Here is a 19,076-nt window from a genome sequence, read left to right as displayed (position 1 = left end):
GAATTTTCTGTGTGTACCAAGTAAAGGGCTGGGGTGATGTTCTTTGTGCTGGTTTCATATCTATAAATATGGAAGTGACCACTGCTTAAAGCAGTACATTCCAGAATTTCCCCCAATATGATACAAACAGAAAAAGATAACTTTGGGTTAATGAGGCTAAATTGGAAGGAAATTAGGGTTCTGATGAAGGTGCTCATGGCCAAAGAGGACAAGTCTGGGCTCTGCTTATTTTTGGTCCAAGGATGAAGAGATCTCTCTCTCATGACACACCTGTAATCCATCAGCACACCAGCCTGGGAGTACTAGAAAGGCTTTAACACCCTGATCCTGGTCTCAACTTTAATTCACACCTTTTTAGGGAATAGAGAGTGACTAGTCTGATTGGTGAGATGAAGAAGGGGAATTAAGTGTGTGCCTGTCAGCCCCCTCCTCTGTTCACATTGGAATTAGCCTGCTTGATGAGTGAAACCCCACTTTCTTCCTCCCACCCCCAAGCTTTGTAAGAGCAGAGCCCAGCATAGAGGCCAATTCTGTCCAGCTGGGTCTCTCTGGCTATGTAAGTCTTTCTAATTCTGGTGTAAAGGTGAGCAAGGCAGCCCCCTGACCAAGCCCCATTAGTCTGCATAGCTTTTGATTTCCATCTTTCTCATTCTTGTGTCTATTTATCCACTGGCTACAACATCAGGTAGGCAAAAGATATGACAATGAACGAATCTTCAGGAGTTCCACATAGTCTTTTATATCTTTTGAACATTAGGCCATGTGAATCTATTATCTAGTAAAAAAAAAATAATATATATATATTAAAGAAGATGTCTGTGCAGATTAGTTTGCAGAGACCTCAAGATTGGCCTGGATGAAGGGAAACCATTGTCAGGCTGCAGTTACCAGAATGAGCACAAGGTAATGACAGTGTGAATGAAAGTGGCTGTGATAGAATGGAAAGAAAGAAACAAGCCCAGGAGGCATTCACTCAACACTTGTTTCCGTAAAATAAGCCAGGCATATATGGTAGGGAGAACTAGCAGAGTTTGCGGGTAAAATAGAGGAAAAAATGAAAAACTCCATAAGGAACCTATGTTTTTGCACCTGGGTGAGTGACTGAGAGAACACGGATAGGGAGGGGCTGACTCAGCAGGAATAAGAGGAGTCAGAAAGGCTTAGGGCTTATGGAGGCTTCTGCTCACTAAGTTGGAGGTGCCTGTACACCCTCGGAAATATGCCCAAGAGAGGTGGAGGATGAGAAGGAGCTGCCACTCCCTGATGCAGGGCTGCCAGGTTTAGTAATACAAACAGAGGACATGGAGTGAAACTGGAACTTCCGATAAACAACAAACAGTTTTTCAGAATAACTTTGTAGTGTTGCATTTGAGATATAACTTTCCCCAATCATCGATTATGTACCTGAAATTCAATAAACAGAAAGAGATGCAAGAATGCCAACCCACAAAGTGGACCTGTTTTTGCACCTGGCTGACCAAAAGAATGGCTGGGGAGGAGTTGACTCCACCTTCCCTATTCTGATGTCAGCTGCTGAATAAAGGAGTTTAAGGACCAATGGGAAATCCTTTGGGTTTCACAATTAGGAAGTGATTTTTGATCATTTCTGACTTATAACAAGAAGTGGGTTCGGGAGGTTAAGGAAAAGGTGAGTGATGGCAACGTAGGAGAAGTGGGCTCTGGGCCTTTTCACAGGGCAGGCTGAGCAGTGGCGATTTCAGGAACCTGATGAATGGCTCTTGGATGAACAGGAGGAAAAGGGAAGGAAGGAGGCAGGAGAGGACATCAGGAGACAGAGTGGTAAGAGCCAAAATAATTAAGATGTGCTAAAAATAAGTTAAGAAAATTAAAGAAGTTGTAAGAGCAGCAAAATTAATAAAATGGGGAGAAACTTTACCCAAGACATTCAAATCTGTGGACTGGTCAAATTAGGGAATGGTTTCATGGCAAAAAGCACTCTTCCATTTCTCCACGTGTTTGCTGAAGAACCCTTGTATGTGGCAGGCACTTGTCAAGGAAATGGGTTATACCTTGTGCAGACTAACAGCCAGTGCCATTGACAGCTAGGCCATTAAAGGGAGAAGCTGCCTTAGAGGCCACCTAGTTGCAGAGAAGAGTGGAGGTAATGGAAGGTAGGGACGACTGCCCCACGCCCATTCCTGTCAGAGCAGTTTCAACCTCATCTGTATGACATACTTGGAAGCCCTTTTATTGTTAGATTTTCTTTGAATGAAGCACTTTTTGCTAAACAACAAACAAACAAACAAAAACAGTTTAAAACCTGGACCTAATATCCTCCAGAGAGATGGAGAGAGGTCCAACTTGTTCAGAGGCAGCACCGAGCTTGGAAATTCTAAACCAGAGATGTTTTTCTCTTATTACACGTATGTGCTTAACTTCCCCTCAAACAAGTTTCAAGTGATATGCCAGAGTTGAAGTTCCTCTTTCTTCTCCCCCAGCCCCAGAAGTAATCAAGTCCCTGAAGTCAGTGCCCCTTCCTTCCATTACTATATTTATATATTTCATATGTGTGTACATAAACCATAATTAGTATTGTTTGTGTATTTTTACTTTATTATATTTGAGCCAGGGTCCTGCTTTGCCATCCAGGCTGGAGTATAGTGGTACCATTATAGCTCACTATAACCTGGAACTCTTGGGCTCAACTGATCCTTCCATCTAAGCCTCCCACGTAGCTAGGACCCCAGATGCGTACCACCGCAACCAGCTGATTTTTAATTTTTTTGTATATCTGTGCATTTTAAAATTTTATCATAAATACCCTTTTACATTTATTGACTATAAAAGGCATCCTCTCGCCTTTTACATAGTTTTTGAGATTTATCTATATTAATATAGGAGTGAATCTCATTCATTCACTTAAACTGCTGTGTAATGTTCTATTGGATGGATATATCATGATTTGATTTTTTCCCTTCTCTTGTTACCATTACTAAAAATGCTGCATTGTATATTCTTGTACTTAAGTCTGTGTATACATGTGAGAGTTTCTCCAGAAGTGAAAAATACCTAGAAGTGGGCCTGCGGGGGTATGAGATATATAAATCTTCAACTTTAGTAGGTATCACTAAAATTAAAGTGGCTACACCAATTTCCACTCCCACAGTAAGGTGTAAGAGTATTTCCCCAGATTTTAGCCAATACTTAGTATTGACAAATGCCTAATTTTTGGCAATCTGATAAGTATGAAATGATATCACATGATAATTTACCTAAAATTTTTTCTCACTAATTAAAAGAACAGGTATTCCCTATTTATTGGCCTTTGTGGTATCTCCTTAGTGAATTTTCTGATCTCTTTTACTCAGTATTAGTTTTTCTTAATGATTAGTTCTCAATATAATCTGGTTACTATTCTGCTTTGTTTATTTAGATTTCAAATACATTATTCTATTCTCATGATATCCTTAAGCTTTTAAACTTTGTCTTTTAACTTTGTTGTTGGTGTCTTTTTCATGCAAAAGTTTATTTTAATGTAGTAAAATTTATTCCATTTTTACTTTATTATTTGTGCTTTTGGTGATATCTTTAAAAAATATTTTCCTATACTGATGTCATATTTTCTCCTAAAGTTGTATAGTTTGATTTTTGCTTAAGTCTCTAATCCATCTCATATTTATAGTGATATGATATGAGATAGGGATCTAATTCTTTTTATGCCATATTGCTAGCCAATTGTCCCAGGAAAACTCGTAGGTATTTGGTAATTAATCCTTTTCCCGTTTATTTCAGTTGGCTCTTCTGCCATTGTCCAGCGCTTTTTCAAAGACCCAGAAGACATTGATTCTAATAAATATTTTATATATGTTATCTGATAGCTATTTAATATTTAATAGCCTATTTAATGTTTCAAAATATAGGAAAAATTTTATACAGGTAGGTATTCACTGACGTATTATTTATATTAGTGAAAATTTGGAAACAACTAAAAAAATCGAGCACATTTTCATCTACTACATTTAATTTTTAAAAGCCTGAGAGAAGGTTTAGGTTATTATAATAAGTAAGTAAAGCAAGTTACAAAGCTTTAGAGATCATCTGATTTAAGCTACACAGAAAAAAAAAATATGTAAAATGATTGGATGGAAATTTACAAAATTTATAGTGGTTATATAAAATTGTGAGATCATTTTAATTCTTTCAGATAAAATACTTTCCTGTCATTCTAAATGAACTTGATGTAAAGTTACCATTTACAAAGCTATTCTACAAATGTAATGGAATCATTAATGAAAATTACATATATTTTAAAAATTATATTTTAAAGATCAAGGAATAATAAAAGCTGAAAAATAGAATATAAGAAAAAGCTAAGACTGGAGACTCATACTTGTTATGCCTTTGTTTTTTTGAGAAGGAGTGTTGCTCTGTCACCCAAGCTGGAGTGCAATGGCATGGTCTTGGCTCACCGCAGCCTCCGCCTCCTGGGATCAAATGATTCTCCTACCTCAGCCTCCTGATTAGCTGGGATTAGAGGCATGCACCACCATGCCAGGCTGATTTTTGTAGTTTTAGTATAGACAGGGTTTCACCATGTTGGCTAGGTTGGTCCTGGACTCCTGACCTCAAAGGATCCACAGGCCTTGGCTTCCCCAAATGCTGGGATTATAGGTGAGAGCCACCCCATGCCTGGCCATGATTTTTAAGTGTGATAAAATATCTGAAAGGGCCTAATACAGAACCAAGCAGGTGTGCAATAAACACTCATTGAGTGTCCAAACCTATTATTTTCATTGTTTCAAAAAATTACTGGAAGTCTGTGGCAAGTCCCTCCAACTAGATCTGTATACAGTTAAAAAATGGAGGATCACTGAAATATATACATTTTCATTGAAAGTCACAGAAGCAAAACTAAATTACAGAGAAACAGTGATAGGAGAGCAATGTAGAGAAAAATAACAAATAATCATTGAGAATTTGTGAGAATAGAAAAAACTACAATTACTTTTCAAGTCATTAAAAGGCTACAAGTTAGAAATGTCCTACTGTGAACACTATACATGCAAAAATGACAGATATAAACACTGTTATTTCATTGGAGGTAGGTAGTGCCTATGACTGCAGGCAAAATTAAGTGGTGAATTATGACCAAACATTTACATATGTCTAAACATTGAACTTGGCAGCATGGAGTTGTAGAAAGAACATTGAACTTGGAGTCAGAAGCCCTGGTCCTAATCCTAGTTCTGTTGTAAGTCAAACTTGACCAAGTCACTTAAGCTTCTAGAACTCTGGTTTCCTTGTCTGTAACATGGATCATATCTGTTTGTCTTATGGAATAATGGTGAGATTGAATAGACAGTGCAATAGAAGAAGGCTTTGTAAATAAAAAATTGCCATGGAAAAGAAAATACACTGTCGTTATTATAATTTGGGCAGGGCTGAAGATAGGATTTGACTTTCTCACCTATAACCGGGTACATTTACTATTTGCCAATTAATCATAACGGTAAGTAATAAAAAAAAGATCTTTCCATAAGGGTGTTACAGTTTTAAAGTTTCCTTCATACACAGTGTCTCATTTTTTTCTTCACAATACCCTTTCAGTTAAGTATTTATGTGCACCTTATTTTTACAGAGGTGAAACCAAGGCTCAGAGTTAAGGCCTTGGCTGTTTACAAGGTATGTTACTTGCTCTAAGTTACCTACCTTGTAAACAGCCAAGGCCTGGACTCAAATCATAGCTTCTAATTGCAAGTCCATTGTTTTGTTGATAAGAACAGCATCTAATTAACAGTTAATATACTTTGAGCACTTCCTATGAGCCAGACAGGACTCTAAGTGCTTCACATGAATTTTCTCATTTGCATTCACAATGGCCCTACAAAGTAGTTAGGAAATTGAAGCATAGGATGGTTAATTATCCTACCCAAGATCACACAGCTGGTAAGCGGCATTTGATCCAAGTTATACGGTTCCAGAGATTGGCCTTTAAACTTCAGTATCCCATCTCCTACTCACAGGTGGGTTCAGGTCACTCACTCAACTGCTGAATTTGTCCTCATTGGATGCAAATACATCAAGGCCATATAAGTTTTCTAGATCATTGCCATGGCAACAAACCACCAATGGCTAGAAACTCTCCTATGTTTTGTGTAAGATTCTTGACGCATGAACTCATCTTTGCTATCTTTGTGAAACTCTTTGCTAAGGTCAGTACCTTACATCCTGGATTTCCTATCCCTGGACCTAGATGCCCAGACTCCAGACCTTCTCATTTTCTGCACACTTGGATCGGCTGCTGCTGGTCCCTTGTGGGCCTGCTATTCCTGTGGGGGTTGCCCTACCACCCCTCACTAGCTGTGGTACTGACATAACCATGTGACTCCAGCCTCAGACTGACATGATACCAGGAGAAGAGAAAATAACATGTGCATGTGACAAGACCTGGTCCTGCATCTTACCAAGAGCTATTCATTCCTCAGGAGTCAGGAGCCAGGCATCCAAAACAATTAAAACCTTGCATATCAACAATTATTTCTTTTTTTTCAGTCTGGAATAGATCTTAATCTTATTATTATTATTATTATTATTATTTTTTGTATTACAGGCAAAAGAAAGTGCTTTCTATCACTTCAGGATATACGGGAGCATCTCAATCCTAGAGTTTCTTTCTTTGCCTTACAATTTTTTTTGAGTTGGCATTATCTTTTTCAGACCTTAGCTTTGAAGTGTGTATGCAGATTCCCCCATCACATGACCTCACCAGGGAGCAACTGGCCTGGGGAAGCTGGACTGGGAAGAGCTGAGTCAGCAAGGACCACAGTCATAGCAGGCACCCTTGAAGGTATGGGGGTGAACAGGGAGCTGTGTGTGCTGAAATCAGCAGAAAGCATGATTTAAAATTAAAGTGATACGTATTTTTTAAATGCACTTTAAAAAATGCATTCCCCTTTAGAAAAATGGTACAATAAAACACAACACCAAATTTTCTCCATCATGCCCTCCTCAGACTTCTTACTCCAAGGGGAAATATGTGCCCATTAAGGGCAGATGTTATGGAAGGCAAAAAGGATGTAGACGAATATTTATAGCTTGCCTAATATTAAACATAACTTTTCTGTTTAGTTCTGAAAAGTAACTCTCTAGGTATCAATAATCCCTTCTTTATTGATAAGAAAAACTATGCTCAGAGAAATTAACCTACCAAAGGTCTCAGTGCTAGGAGTGGCAGAGATGGGATTCAATTAGGTCTAACTGTAGAACCTTATGCACATCACCATGTGACCTTAGAGGGAGTCAGAGTTTGAGCTGAAGATGTGATGCTCTAACAGTAAAATTTCAAGACAATTGTCAAGCAGGAAAGGACTTTCTGGGGAGGTGTAAAGAGAAGTGTTTAGATTTTCCAATTCTCCTAAAAATGAAATTAGGTAAGCCTATATTTATTGATGGGCTTGTAAACCATCTTTGTGGAGAAAAACAAAAACAAAACCTCACGAGCCCCGATTTGTAGCATTTGTCATTTTCTGCGGTATAAATACTCCTACCATGGCCCATTTCAAGTTTTCAACAGGCTCTCACAATTGTTGAATATTTAATAATCAGTTCTCAGAAGCTGGGACAAACCTGCTCCAGCACTCCACTGCATGTGTTAACTCATCTACGTACTGTTCTCGGGAGTCCAATCTAGATAAAGCTTCCCAGCATGCCTGGCACTGTGCTGTGCCACCCTGATTCCCCTTAGATGAAGGCCGGTCATGTTGCCCCTGCTGCAGGGAATGCTGTCAGTCTCTTCAGGGGTTGCCAAGACTGCAGACAACCACCTCACCCATGGTCTTGCCCTTTCCAGAGTGACCCACATCAAAGAGCAGAGGAATTTGGTGTTTTACAGGCCTAGCTTTCTGAGTCCAACTGAGAATGACTCTGAAGGCTCATTCTAGCTCCATACCTTTTCAAGGAGGCAAACAGAATTGTTGGGCCTGCATCTCAGCTTCATTTCTCCCTCTACCCACTGAAGCTTCTTTCCTCTTCCACTGAAAGTTGTCAATCTCAGGGCACCTGATAAACATCCTGCTCACTACACTCTACCTCAGTGTCCACTGCTCTTCCAGGAACCCATTAGGTTACAGTTAGAAAGAAAGGTGAAGATCACCTGAATTTGCAGGACATTCTTGCTCCATACACCCCAACCTGGGGCAGAACTTGATAAATCAGAGCCCACTTAGCCTTGTGATCAGAAACCGATGTGAAGGGAGCAGCTGGGAGACTTTGTAACTACGGACAAGCTTAAAAGGCAACAAGAGACAACCAGTTGAACATGCAGCTTCGTCAGGTCCTGTCCCCTCCTGTGCCCGGCTATCTGTGGAGCCTACCTCAGGCTGTATCCGCTTCTAACCAGGAGCTTCCTAATGACCTCAGGAGAGAACAGCGAAATGCAGCTGGGCGGAACTTAACTACTCGCTGGAGACCAGCAATGATAAATGTGCACTCTTGCCACAGTTTAATATTTTAGAAGGAGCAAAGCAATGAGGAAAAGAATGGAAAGATCCATTTTAAATATTATTTACTCAGACTTAAAGTACAATGGGAAATCTCTTTTTTTCCCCTTCCACTCTCTCTCTGTTTTCTGTCCTTTGCTCAGTCGCTCTCCCTGCCTTGCATCTCTCTCTGCCTCCTTCCATTTCTGCGCAATTATTTGGAGATCAGCTCTCTGAATAGTAAACAACTATCACAGACTACACATAATTTACCCTGAGAAGGAATCTGTGCTAGATGCTTGGTTACAAAATAGCCAGCAATTAAGACAGGACAGAGTAGCAGTGAGAAGGAGCTACTGAGAAGCAGAGAATGATAGATACCTTGTTACATCATCCATTCATTTATCAAGGTCCACAGAGAATTCACCATTTGCCAGGAATCATGGAATAAACGTGACCACAAAACAGACCTGGTCCCTGCCCTCCTGGAGCCTACAGTCTAATGAGACTGTAGATAAGTGACATTGAGAAGACAGACATTAATCAAAGGATTATAGAGGTAAATATTAACTTATGACTCAGCTAAAATGCAGTAGGGGAATGACAGGTGGAGCTATGAGACTGCAGGCCTATGAGACAAAAGACCTGGATACTGTAGTGGAGTAGTATGGAGTAGTATGGGGACATTTGGGGTGAAGAGGAATGTTCTCACAGAGCTAATCAGCCCCGAAGAACATCCTCATGTCCGTCCAGCAGCCTATGCATACTGGTGCTGCAAGACTCAGAATACAGAATTTAAGATTTCAGAAAAGACACAAAGAATAAATGCGCGAAGGGATGGCTATCCCATTCTCTATTATGTGATTATTTCACATTGCATGCCTGTATCAAAACATCTCATGTAACCCATAAATATATATATCTACTATGTACCCACAAACTAAAAAAAAAAGATTTCAGAAAAGTGGAATTTTTAAAGACAGATGTTATAAAAAATTTAATAGTTACAATAAAATTTTAATAAAATATAAGATGTTATATTGATCTCTCAGATGAGGTATCCATATCCTAGAGAGTGGAAAGGATGATTTTGGAGTGCAAAGGACATACTGAAACTTGTTTATATTTCATTTTATCTGCTTTAAAAAATTCTAGTTTGATAGCTGCTTTACAATGTATAGAGTATATTGATATAGCAGTACTTACATCCAACTTGTAAATAAAAAGACATATATCAGGTACATATGCTCAAGGGCATTTTACTGGTGGGGTGCATAATCAAAATTTGGAAGTTAGTATTTGTGTGGTGCATTCTGAAGGCAAATTCTCAAAAGTGGCCATGGTACCTCATGGCACCTCATGCCCCTAGAAGCAGAGTGTCCCTGTGTTTCTAGATTTTCAACCCCTATTCCAAGTTGATCCCTCCCTTCTTCTCTGCTCTTCTCTATCACAACAACTATGTTTTTTCTAAAACTTTTTATATAGACAAAATGATCTTGGAATATTCATGAATAAAATGGCAAAGAACTGGCAAGGAAAAAAAAAGCCATCCAGAAAGCAGCAGGCACTTACTGTCATTTAGTTTTGTCCTCTGCTTTGAAATTCTCTTCTTCCAAATTTCTCCATGGTGTAGCCCCACTTCATTTAGGTCTCAGCTCCAACTTCACCTAAGTGAGCTCCTCTCTGCAGGACATATCTAAAGACCCTTCACTCTGAATCCTCTCATTTTGCTAGCTTTTCTTCATAGCACTTGCCTGCACTTAGCTCTGGATTACAAATGCTTGTGCTGAACTCCCTTTGTCTATCCCCCTCCAAGAAGCTAAACTCCATGAGCACAGGGACTTCCTTTTGTTCACTGCCATGCTTGCAGCACCTAAAACAAATGCCTGGCAAATGGCAAGTGCTCAATAAGTAAATATTTTTTGAATGACTAAAGGAATGAAGAAAATCTGTGTTGTTCAGTGACTAAATTAAAACCATGTGGAATATTTAGAGTCTTTAAATACATTTCTGAGGTCATCTCACAGGCCAACATTTTGCCAGAGAACTTGAATGAAAGTGGAAAAATACAGCTAAAGCAAATAAATTTTTAGTTTCTTTACACACAGCAGATCTCTTAAATAAGGTTTTGGAGGAAAGCAGCTAAGTTCGCCCAAACAGCCTCATCCCATTTACTGCCAAACTTGAGATTATCTGGAATCATCTCACGTGGTAAGAGCCAAGACTTGTCATGATAGAGAAACACAAATCTTGAAGCCCTATTCTCTGTGGAAAGGAAGAATAATTGATAGTATCCTACAAATGCTTTTCCAAAGCTACAATGCTGATTTATCATCATGAAGCTTGCTTTCTCTCGGTGTGCCTAGAAAAGATTTTTTTTTAGGATTTCTTTTCCGTCCTTTCTTCATCCTCCCCAAGAGTGTCCTAGTGTTAACAGTACATATTTATCTCATGGCCCACTGACTCTTTCTGCTCAAGCTATTCCTCTTATAGGAAAAGCTTTGCCTTTGGCCTTATTGAAGCTCAAGTAAAGGAAAAAACTAGAAAATGCAAACGTAGTTTACAAATAAATATATAAGAATTAAAACTCTGAATGCTGAAAAATCAGAATTACCATTAGGAAAAAGTTAGATGTTGAGGAAAAAAATGACTTTATTTAAAGCTACTAAACAAAATTAACGTACTTATTTACTGTTTCAAAAACAAAATTACTTTTAAAAGTCTTATGATTAGCTGTTTCTATAGGGGCTTCCTTAAAATATCTCTAAAATACATAGTATTATTAACACGGTGAAATGAGCTCTGATGACCTATTTGCAGATTTGCAATTCTCTTTATTGAAACAATAGATAGGACAGATTGCTCAGCAATGTGACTTACTTCAAAATAACTTCCTTTACCAAGTGATAGTGTCTAATTGTCACACAGGAAGTGAAGACTTGGCAAAATTTTTGCTGGGTAGTTTCCTTTGCCTTTTTACATTACAGCCAACTTATTTATGAGTGATAGGAAGTATAAATTTAACTGTGTTGACAACTTTTTGAAAAATTACTATGTCTGGAAGACCTTTCCAGCCAACTGGCCCACTGACTCTTCCAACTGAGTATTATAAACATATAATGTGTGAAATCAATGTTGAATAAATGGATGAGATAGATTGATTCATTCATTCCTCAGTTTAAAACCATGCTTGTGGCCAGCACCGTGGATCACACCTATAATCACAGCACTTTGAGAGGCTGAGGTGGGCAGATCACTTGAGGTCAGGAGTTCAAGACCAGCCTGGTCAACATGATGAAACCCTATCTCTACTAAGAATACAAAAATTAGCTGGAAGTGGTGGCACATACCTGTAGTCCCAGCTACTCGGGAGGCTAAGGCACAAGAACTGCTTAAACCTAGGAGTTATAGACTGCAGTGAGCTGGGATTGTGCCACTGTACTGCAGCCTGGGTGACAGAGCAAGACGTCATCTCAAAAAATGAACAAACAAAAAAACCCCACCATATTTGTCATTTGTGATTTTCTTCTACAAATCAATTCCTTCTTCTAACTTTTAAATTCCGCATTTCTGCCTCACCACATTTCCGTGAGGCAGTGAACCCACATGACCAAGGTAGCAGAAGAAGCTGTTTTTCCTCTTCTTCTGACTAGTTGGGCCAAGCCCTTCACAGCCTTCCTTCCCCGTTTTTCTTGTATCTACCTCTTGGTTTCCATCCAAGTCTAGGCTTCATCTGTCTCGTTGCTTTCACTCTTTATCCTCTACACAGCAGGCACACAATCTCCTTGCTTTTGTCAACATTACACTGTTCCTCTGACTACAAACAGAGTGGGCATTACTCAGCTTGGCATTCAGGGACTTCCAAATCAAGGTCTGCCTTCCCTTTCAGCCCTACGTCTCACTGGTCTTCCACACGTCAACACAATGGAAATGCTTTTTCTTTCCTGGAATGTTATCTACCCCTTTTCCCACATTCATATCATGCTTTTCCTTCTGCATGGAATGCCTCCCCATCCCCACACACCACACATACCCCTATCACCAGAGTCGGTCAACTGCCCTTCTTTGAAATCTTACCTATTACCCCTAATAAGAGACCATATTGTCCTGTTCTGGGTGCCTGTGGTTGTTATCCCACCCCTTAGTTACCTGCCTTTAGTGTTACTCATTCATTTATTCACGTGTTGTGTTTTTCTCTGATTTACTACTAAATGCCTTGAGACCACATCTTATTTCAGAATTGAAATTGATGGGACTCAGTTCATTTGTATTGAAAGAATAAATGAATGATGAGAAAGAAAGTTCTTTTATCATCTTCTCTTCAAGAGCAGGTTCGGAACTTCCTGTTGACATAAAATCCAGAAATATTTGGTAGACATTTTGGTATTCCTAAGTATTACATAACAAATTAATGTTTGCAAAGCTATCATGTAATAGGATATAGGCCCTAAAGGGTTAAAACCAGTCGCAGGTATCCTGTATACACAGAACAATTTGACAAATGGTGTTATAAACATTAGCTGAATAGATACAGAGCAACACAGTCTAGTTTTATCCTCTTAGAAGGTTGTTTTGAGTATATCATCTGCTCATAATATATAGAAGAATACTATTTTCACCAATCTTTAAGTGAAAATATTTTTTTTCTTTTCCACACTTTTATCTGTGTTGAGCATGAACAAAACAAGTTTGGCATGTGGTGTTTCCTGAAATTTTTACATGTTTAAACATGGCATAAAATCACGGTACACTGCCATTTACATAAATGCCGACAGCTCTCATATGTTCCAGTTTTATACCTTCTTATTGGAAGGAACTTACAGAGCCATCCAGACAGTTCTGTCTCCAAGCACATCAATGCCTAACCATCCCAGAAATACACGTGCTCTTATAAAATCTTCTAAGAGGCAATTACACAGCACAAGAATTCATTCCAGCCTCTCCAAATCTCCAAGTTGGAAATTTCATTCAAGATGTGAAACCTCATTTTTCTAAGAGTAAAACCCATTTTTAAATCATGTAATTTTTAGAAACAAAAACCAAATACTCACTTTAAAATATATCACTAAGGAAAAGTACCCAGTGTGGAATCACACTAATGGCTTCTCCTACTCCATTGAGCTGGACCTCTTCCTCAACTGACCTCCCTGCACTCTTTCCAGCTCTGGTCATCTCCTTCTGCCTGTCTAACTGTGAAACTCCCTAGGTCTCAGCCCCAGGTACCCTGCCCTTCTCTTTCCATGAGGCCTTCCAGAGAGCCTGTCCACTAGTGTGGGGTAAAATAATTTACTCAGGACTCAGAACTAAGCACTATAATTCAAGTTCTATCTCTGCTCTAATCAGTAGTGGAACCCTGGACCTGCCATGTATTTTCTCTGGACATTAATGTATTATCCATATATGCACAGCTAAGATTAAATAATGTCTCAGGTATCTACAAGCATTAAGCATCCGGGACACTACAATTCTACCAACTCTAAGAATGATGATATTTTCCAAATACTGTATATTTCTCCAGCCATAGGTGCTCTGCCAAGAACTCAGATTCATTCAATTATCTATTCATGCATTCATTATTAGCAGTTATTAGGCATAGAGCACCAGGATAGGCTTTGGGGATACATTGGTCAATAAAAGAGGTATGGTCCTTGCCTTTGTGAAGTTTGCAGTCTAGTGAACAATAAGCAATGTAAGAATGCTGATAAACAAAAAGCAAGTAAATAAATGTATAATTTCAGATGGTGTCAATTACTAGGAAATAAGAGAAAGAGACAGGCACCCCCCCAACACACACACACACACACACACACACACACACACAGAGAGAGAGAGAGAGAGAGAGAGAGAGAAGGGAGGGAGGGAGGGAGGGAGGGAGGGAGGACACAGCATGAGAAAATGGCAGGGCAAGCCCTCTCTGAAGGATGGTATTTCAAGCCAAAACTCTAGGGATGTGAAGGAGGTTGATATTCAAAGAGTAGAAGTGAGGCCATTTTAGGTGAAAAGAATGACAGGGACAGAGGTCCTGAAGCAAGGAAGTTCTTGGTGTGTTGAATGAATGAAATAAAAGGGACTGGAACATCTGCAGCAGTGGATGTGAAGTAAAGAAGAACAAAAATGGCATCTCTCTCCTCACCATTTCCCTGGGACTTGAAGTAGGACTTAAATCCCCAACTCATTTGCTCTTAGAATCACCTTGGCGATCTTCTCAAAATTCCACAACTCTTACTACCCCCTAAATCAGTCAAATCACAAACCCAGAAACAGAACACAGTCATCAGTATGTTTAGAAGCTTCCCAATAATTCCAAAGTACAGACAGTTTGGGAACCACTGACTTAAATTGATTTTAGTGCTTAATTTATTGTTTTGCCCATCCATAAAGTGATGAGATTCAATATAATGATGTCAGGTCTCTTTCTCGCTCTAAATTAGGTGATATCGATATGCAGACTCAGGGCATTTTCACCCACCCCTTCCTCAAGTCTTCTTTCCTCCCCAAACTTGTACCCTACAAACCTCATCTTTTTTCATCCAGGCTTAAAATCCTAGAATCTTAGACTCTTCTCTTCACACTACTTCTACAAATCAAGCAGACTCTGATGGTCCAAAGCACCCAGGACTTTCATGAAGCCCTCTTCAGTTCTTACCTCGACAGTCACTCACTGCTGTCTCACCTTCCAATCCACCTTGCCCTGACAGCCTTTCTGAGTTCAATTCCCACTGCCTACCCAAAGCCCTTCTCAAGTGCCACCTCCCCAAGAAGCCTATATAACAAGCTCAAGTATCTGTGACAACTAATCTGTGAAATTTCATAGTCCTCATCATTCATATGATACAACTTAGGACTGAATTATATACCAGTATCTATTATACATTGGTCTTATCTCCCCAAATGAATGTTAAATAAATTAATAAAACAAATACACATTTTATTAATTCCTGGAATATATTAAGCATTCAAACTTTATCTAATAGTAGCAGTGGTAGCATTATTTTCGGAGGTAGTGGCAGCGGCAGTGGTAGTGCAGTGGCACTAGTACTGGCAGTAGCAGTGGTGGCAGTAATCATGGAGCAATGTGAAGGTCCCATGTTAGCCAGGCACTTTATATACATCATCTCACTTAAACATTAAAACCATCCTGCAGAACAGGTTTTAAGCTCCCCACTTCACAAATAAGCAAGTTGGGGATTAGGAAGCTTAAGAAACTTATGGAAGGGGGATGGCAGATCTGTCTAATACTAACTTTTTTGTAACCATTACTCAATGTTACCTCCTTATAAGCCTCCCAAAGGAGAATTCCAAGTACGGAAGATAGGCTACAGGTTGTTTAGTTTTGTAGATTAACTGGTGTCCCCCAGCATTGGCACATAAGCAGCAAATGTGTATTATGACATACTCTAGACATTTATAAACAAAATCTTTGCCCCTTAAAGTTATGTAATATAGTAAGTATATCAATAGACACCCCTTTCTATACAGGCAATGAGAGGAGGACTTAGGTTGCTGAGTCACCTACTGCCATCTCCAGATGCCAAGATTGACAAGTTCACCTAGAAACTACTTGAGCCATTCAAGGTCAAGTAAACGTTGTATGTACCGAACTTGTAGAACGTATAATGCACTCACTGAAAACACCAAGAGGGCTCCAGCAACTTAGATATTCTCGCTATCTCTTGCCTTAATTTTTTAAAAGCAAACATTTGACTCTGGATGCCGATGAAGGAATAAATGTGTCAATAATTCAATAACAAAATTTCTGATCAGGTATTTATTGGCAATCCTGTTCAAGAACATAATTGCTAAGCAACACGGATAATTATCAGCATTTGGTGGGAGGAGAAGTGTCAACCAGCTTGAAGAAATAATGCTCTATAGAAATGCAGATAAAAATGTGTAAGAGAGTGAGGAGAGAAATAACTTCATTTGTGTCCAGGTACTAATCAAAGGTAAAACTCAAGAGTGTATCTTAATTTAAATCCTATGTTGCTAGCAAGTTTAAAAAAATTATTTTAAAAGAGATAATTTTTATTATTGTGTAAATAAAAAGAAACACACGGAAGAGATCATCCAAAACAGATAATCCCAAAGCAGTGGCAGATCTAGAAGTTGCTCCTCTTTATTTCAGAAATACGTTATCTAATTTGCTTTCTGTGTGCTTCAGTTCACTTTCCTGAGTCTGACTTAGGCTAATATCATAATTCGTTTGACTTTCCTGAGCCCTCACCAAGTGCTATGAGGAAGCTAATTTTAAAATGTGCTAGTAGAAGATAATATGAAAACAATTACTATAAATTAGTCACCTTGTCTAAGAGAAAATGGCAGACCAAGTACCTCCCCTACTGCCCCAAACCTCTTAAAATGGAAAAAAAAAAGATGTGTTTTAACATAAAAACGAAGTACATATGGGATAAAAGTGAAACGATGGACTTCCATAATATCAGAAAATTCAGTTCTGACCTGAAAAAATCTCAAGTAACTGGTGTGAGATGCTGGTTCTTAGTACAGACTTGTTAAACAGGAAGTCACTTATTCAAAAGACTGATCTGGGGTGTACAAGGCACCACAAAAGGTAACCTCACCTGATTTCTGACCCAGATTCCTGAGAGTGGAAGAAAGTTTTCCTTTCAGTAACTGAAGTAGTTCACAAATTTGCAATCATGAAACTATTTTTAAAGGATGAGTCATTTCACAATGATTCCCTAACCAAACTAATAGAGTCACGATTTCTTGAGACTGACTGCATGTCAGTGTATTTATAAATAGCCAAGTGGCCAGTGTTTTGCATTGGTAGCAGAAGCCAGTCATCCTAGATCAAGATTTGCAAGTGAAAATGTTTTTATTCCACTCCATTTCCCTTTGGCTTAAGAAAGATTTGAACTGCACATTCAGCTGGCAATATATACAACAGTGATGCAAACACGTGTGAAAACTTGAATCAAGCATCAGGACAGGCAGAGTTGTTAAATGTTCTTTTCTTTTAACCAAATATAACTGTGGCTTGTAGAAAAAGAACAAAGGAAACCTTTCTCTCCCAATCTCTAGGGAAAAAAAATACAGACGACCGAGCTTGTAATAAGAGTATAACTCAGGGTTGTCTCCTTAGTCAATTAACATCTCCAATATGTGGTGTTAAAAAAAGGCACATATGTATGTGTCTGTGAATGAACTATATCTAAAGTATAAAAGCTCAAATGCAATTATTTATACTGTAAGACAAAAATATACGACCACACAGGATCCTTACCTTTTCAAGTATAGGATTGCCTTGATGAGGACTGATGTTGTGCTGACTTATTTCTCTTTTGTATTTATATTCATAAACTTGGTCAGTGATATTAACCAGCAGAGTTGATGGACTGAAGGTTAGTTTTACACAATCATACACAGTTCCACTTTCAACATCAGTTGGTGCTGTAGCATATCGTAAAATTAGTCCCATTATGAGGCCTAAAAAAAAAAATAAATAATGGTACTAGAGGAAGGCAATGTAAAATGTCACTATTGGAAACTTATATAATCTGGAACCTTCAGAAGTGGCAGGAGAAAGTGTTAGGTTATTTCCTGGTTAAGTGTTCACTCTTGCATGGATACCAGTTCAACACAATATAGTGTTAAAACATTTGTAGTGAGTACCACTGCTTGAAGACTCAGCATATCTTCCCATTTTTTTCTTCCTAATAGACCTACCAATTTTGGAGAGAAAAGATACCTCACTCCTCCTATCCATCCAAATACTTCAAGGAAACCTTTGCTCTGTGATAGACACTGAGTCCTCTAATCAGTTAGGAGATAGAATTCCCCTGGGAGTGCTTCTGGTCCAGAGATCAGCACAAATTTTTTTGCTAATATTCCACTCTGGTTCTCACAAATGGAATATTAGCAAAGTGGAGTGTGTCACTTTCAGGCCACAGCATGGAGGATGTAGGTGAGTTCTCTTCTCTTCCCAACCATCAGCTGGGTGAGAAGGAATCAAAGGTTTTAAATATAGACAGTGCCAAAGGACTAAAAAAGCCTGGGTTCCTAAGTGGAGGAAAACCATCCACCAACAAGGAATCCCTGCATTGGACTGGTATGTGAATAAAAAGTAACTTCTGTCGTACAAAGCCACTGCTACGTTGGGGTGCTGTGTAAGAAATCACTAGTGATAACCTTACTACACAATGCATACACACTGAAAGACATAAGAAATCTGGCACATTTAGAAAGTCACTTGTGGTTTAAAGAGAGAATAAACATAGAGAAAGAGAGAGAGAATCTAGACCTAGACCATAGGCAGGGCCAGGTCAGAAAGAGGATCCCTCCGTCATGCTGAGAGGTTTTGATTTTTAACCCAATGGTAAAGTAGAACTATTGAAATGTTTCAGGTGCAGAGTAAAACAATCAGACTTTCTTGTAAGAACTATCACTTTGGCAACAATGTGAGAACTAATCAGAGTGAGAGATGAGAATGCAAACAGATTCCTTTCCAGAATATTTTTATTTTATTATTCCTGCTCCCGTGTTTGACTCCTCTAGAAGAGTTAAAAAAATTTCTATCCTAATCTCCGGGTCCAAGAGAAATGAGTGATAGACATGTAAGCCTCAGAGTGCTTGATCTACCACAGCACGGTAGGCGACCTTCCATGCTCAGTGTTGAAT

General features: G+C 38.9%; 1 protein-coding gene across 1 annotated transcript in view; it reads right to left on the bottom strand.

The window, feature by feature from the left end:
• Window positions 1-19,076, bottom strand: part of SLC9A9 (solute carrier family 9 member A9) — a 588,021-nt gene that overhangs the window by 554,529 nt on the left and 14,416 nt on the right. Inside the window, exon 2 of the mRNA XM_002759520.7 lies at window positions 17,683-17,885. Coding sequence (XP_002759566.1) covers window positions 17,683-17,885 — 203 coding nt within the window. The remainder of the gene's footprint in view (window positions 1-17,682; window positions 17,886-19,076) is intronic.

Source organism: Callithrix jacchus, chromosome 17, assembly GCF_049354715.1.
Source record: "Callithrix jacchus isolate 240 chromosome 17, calJac240_pri, whole genome shotgun sequence".
NCBI classification, from domain to species: domain Eukaryota; kingdom Metazoa; phylum Chordata; class Mammalia; order Primates; family Cebidae; genus Callithrix; species Callithrix jacchus.
This window is presented reverse-complemented; position numbering and strand designations above follow the sequence as displayed.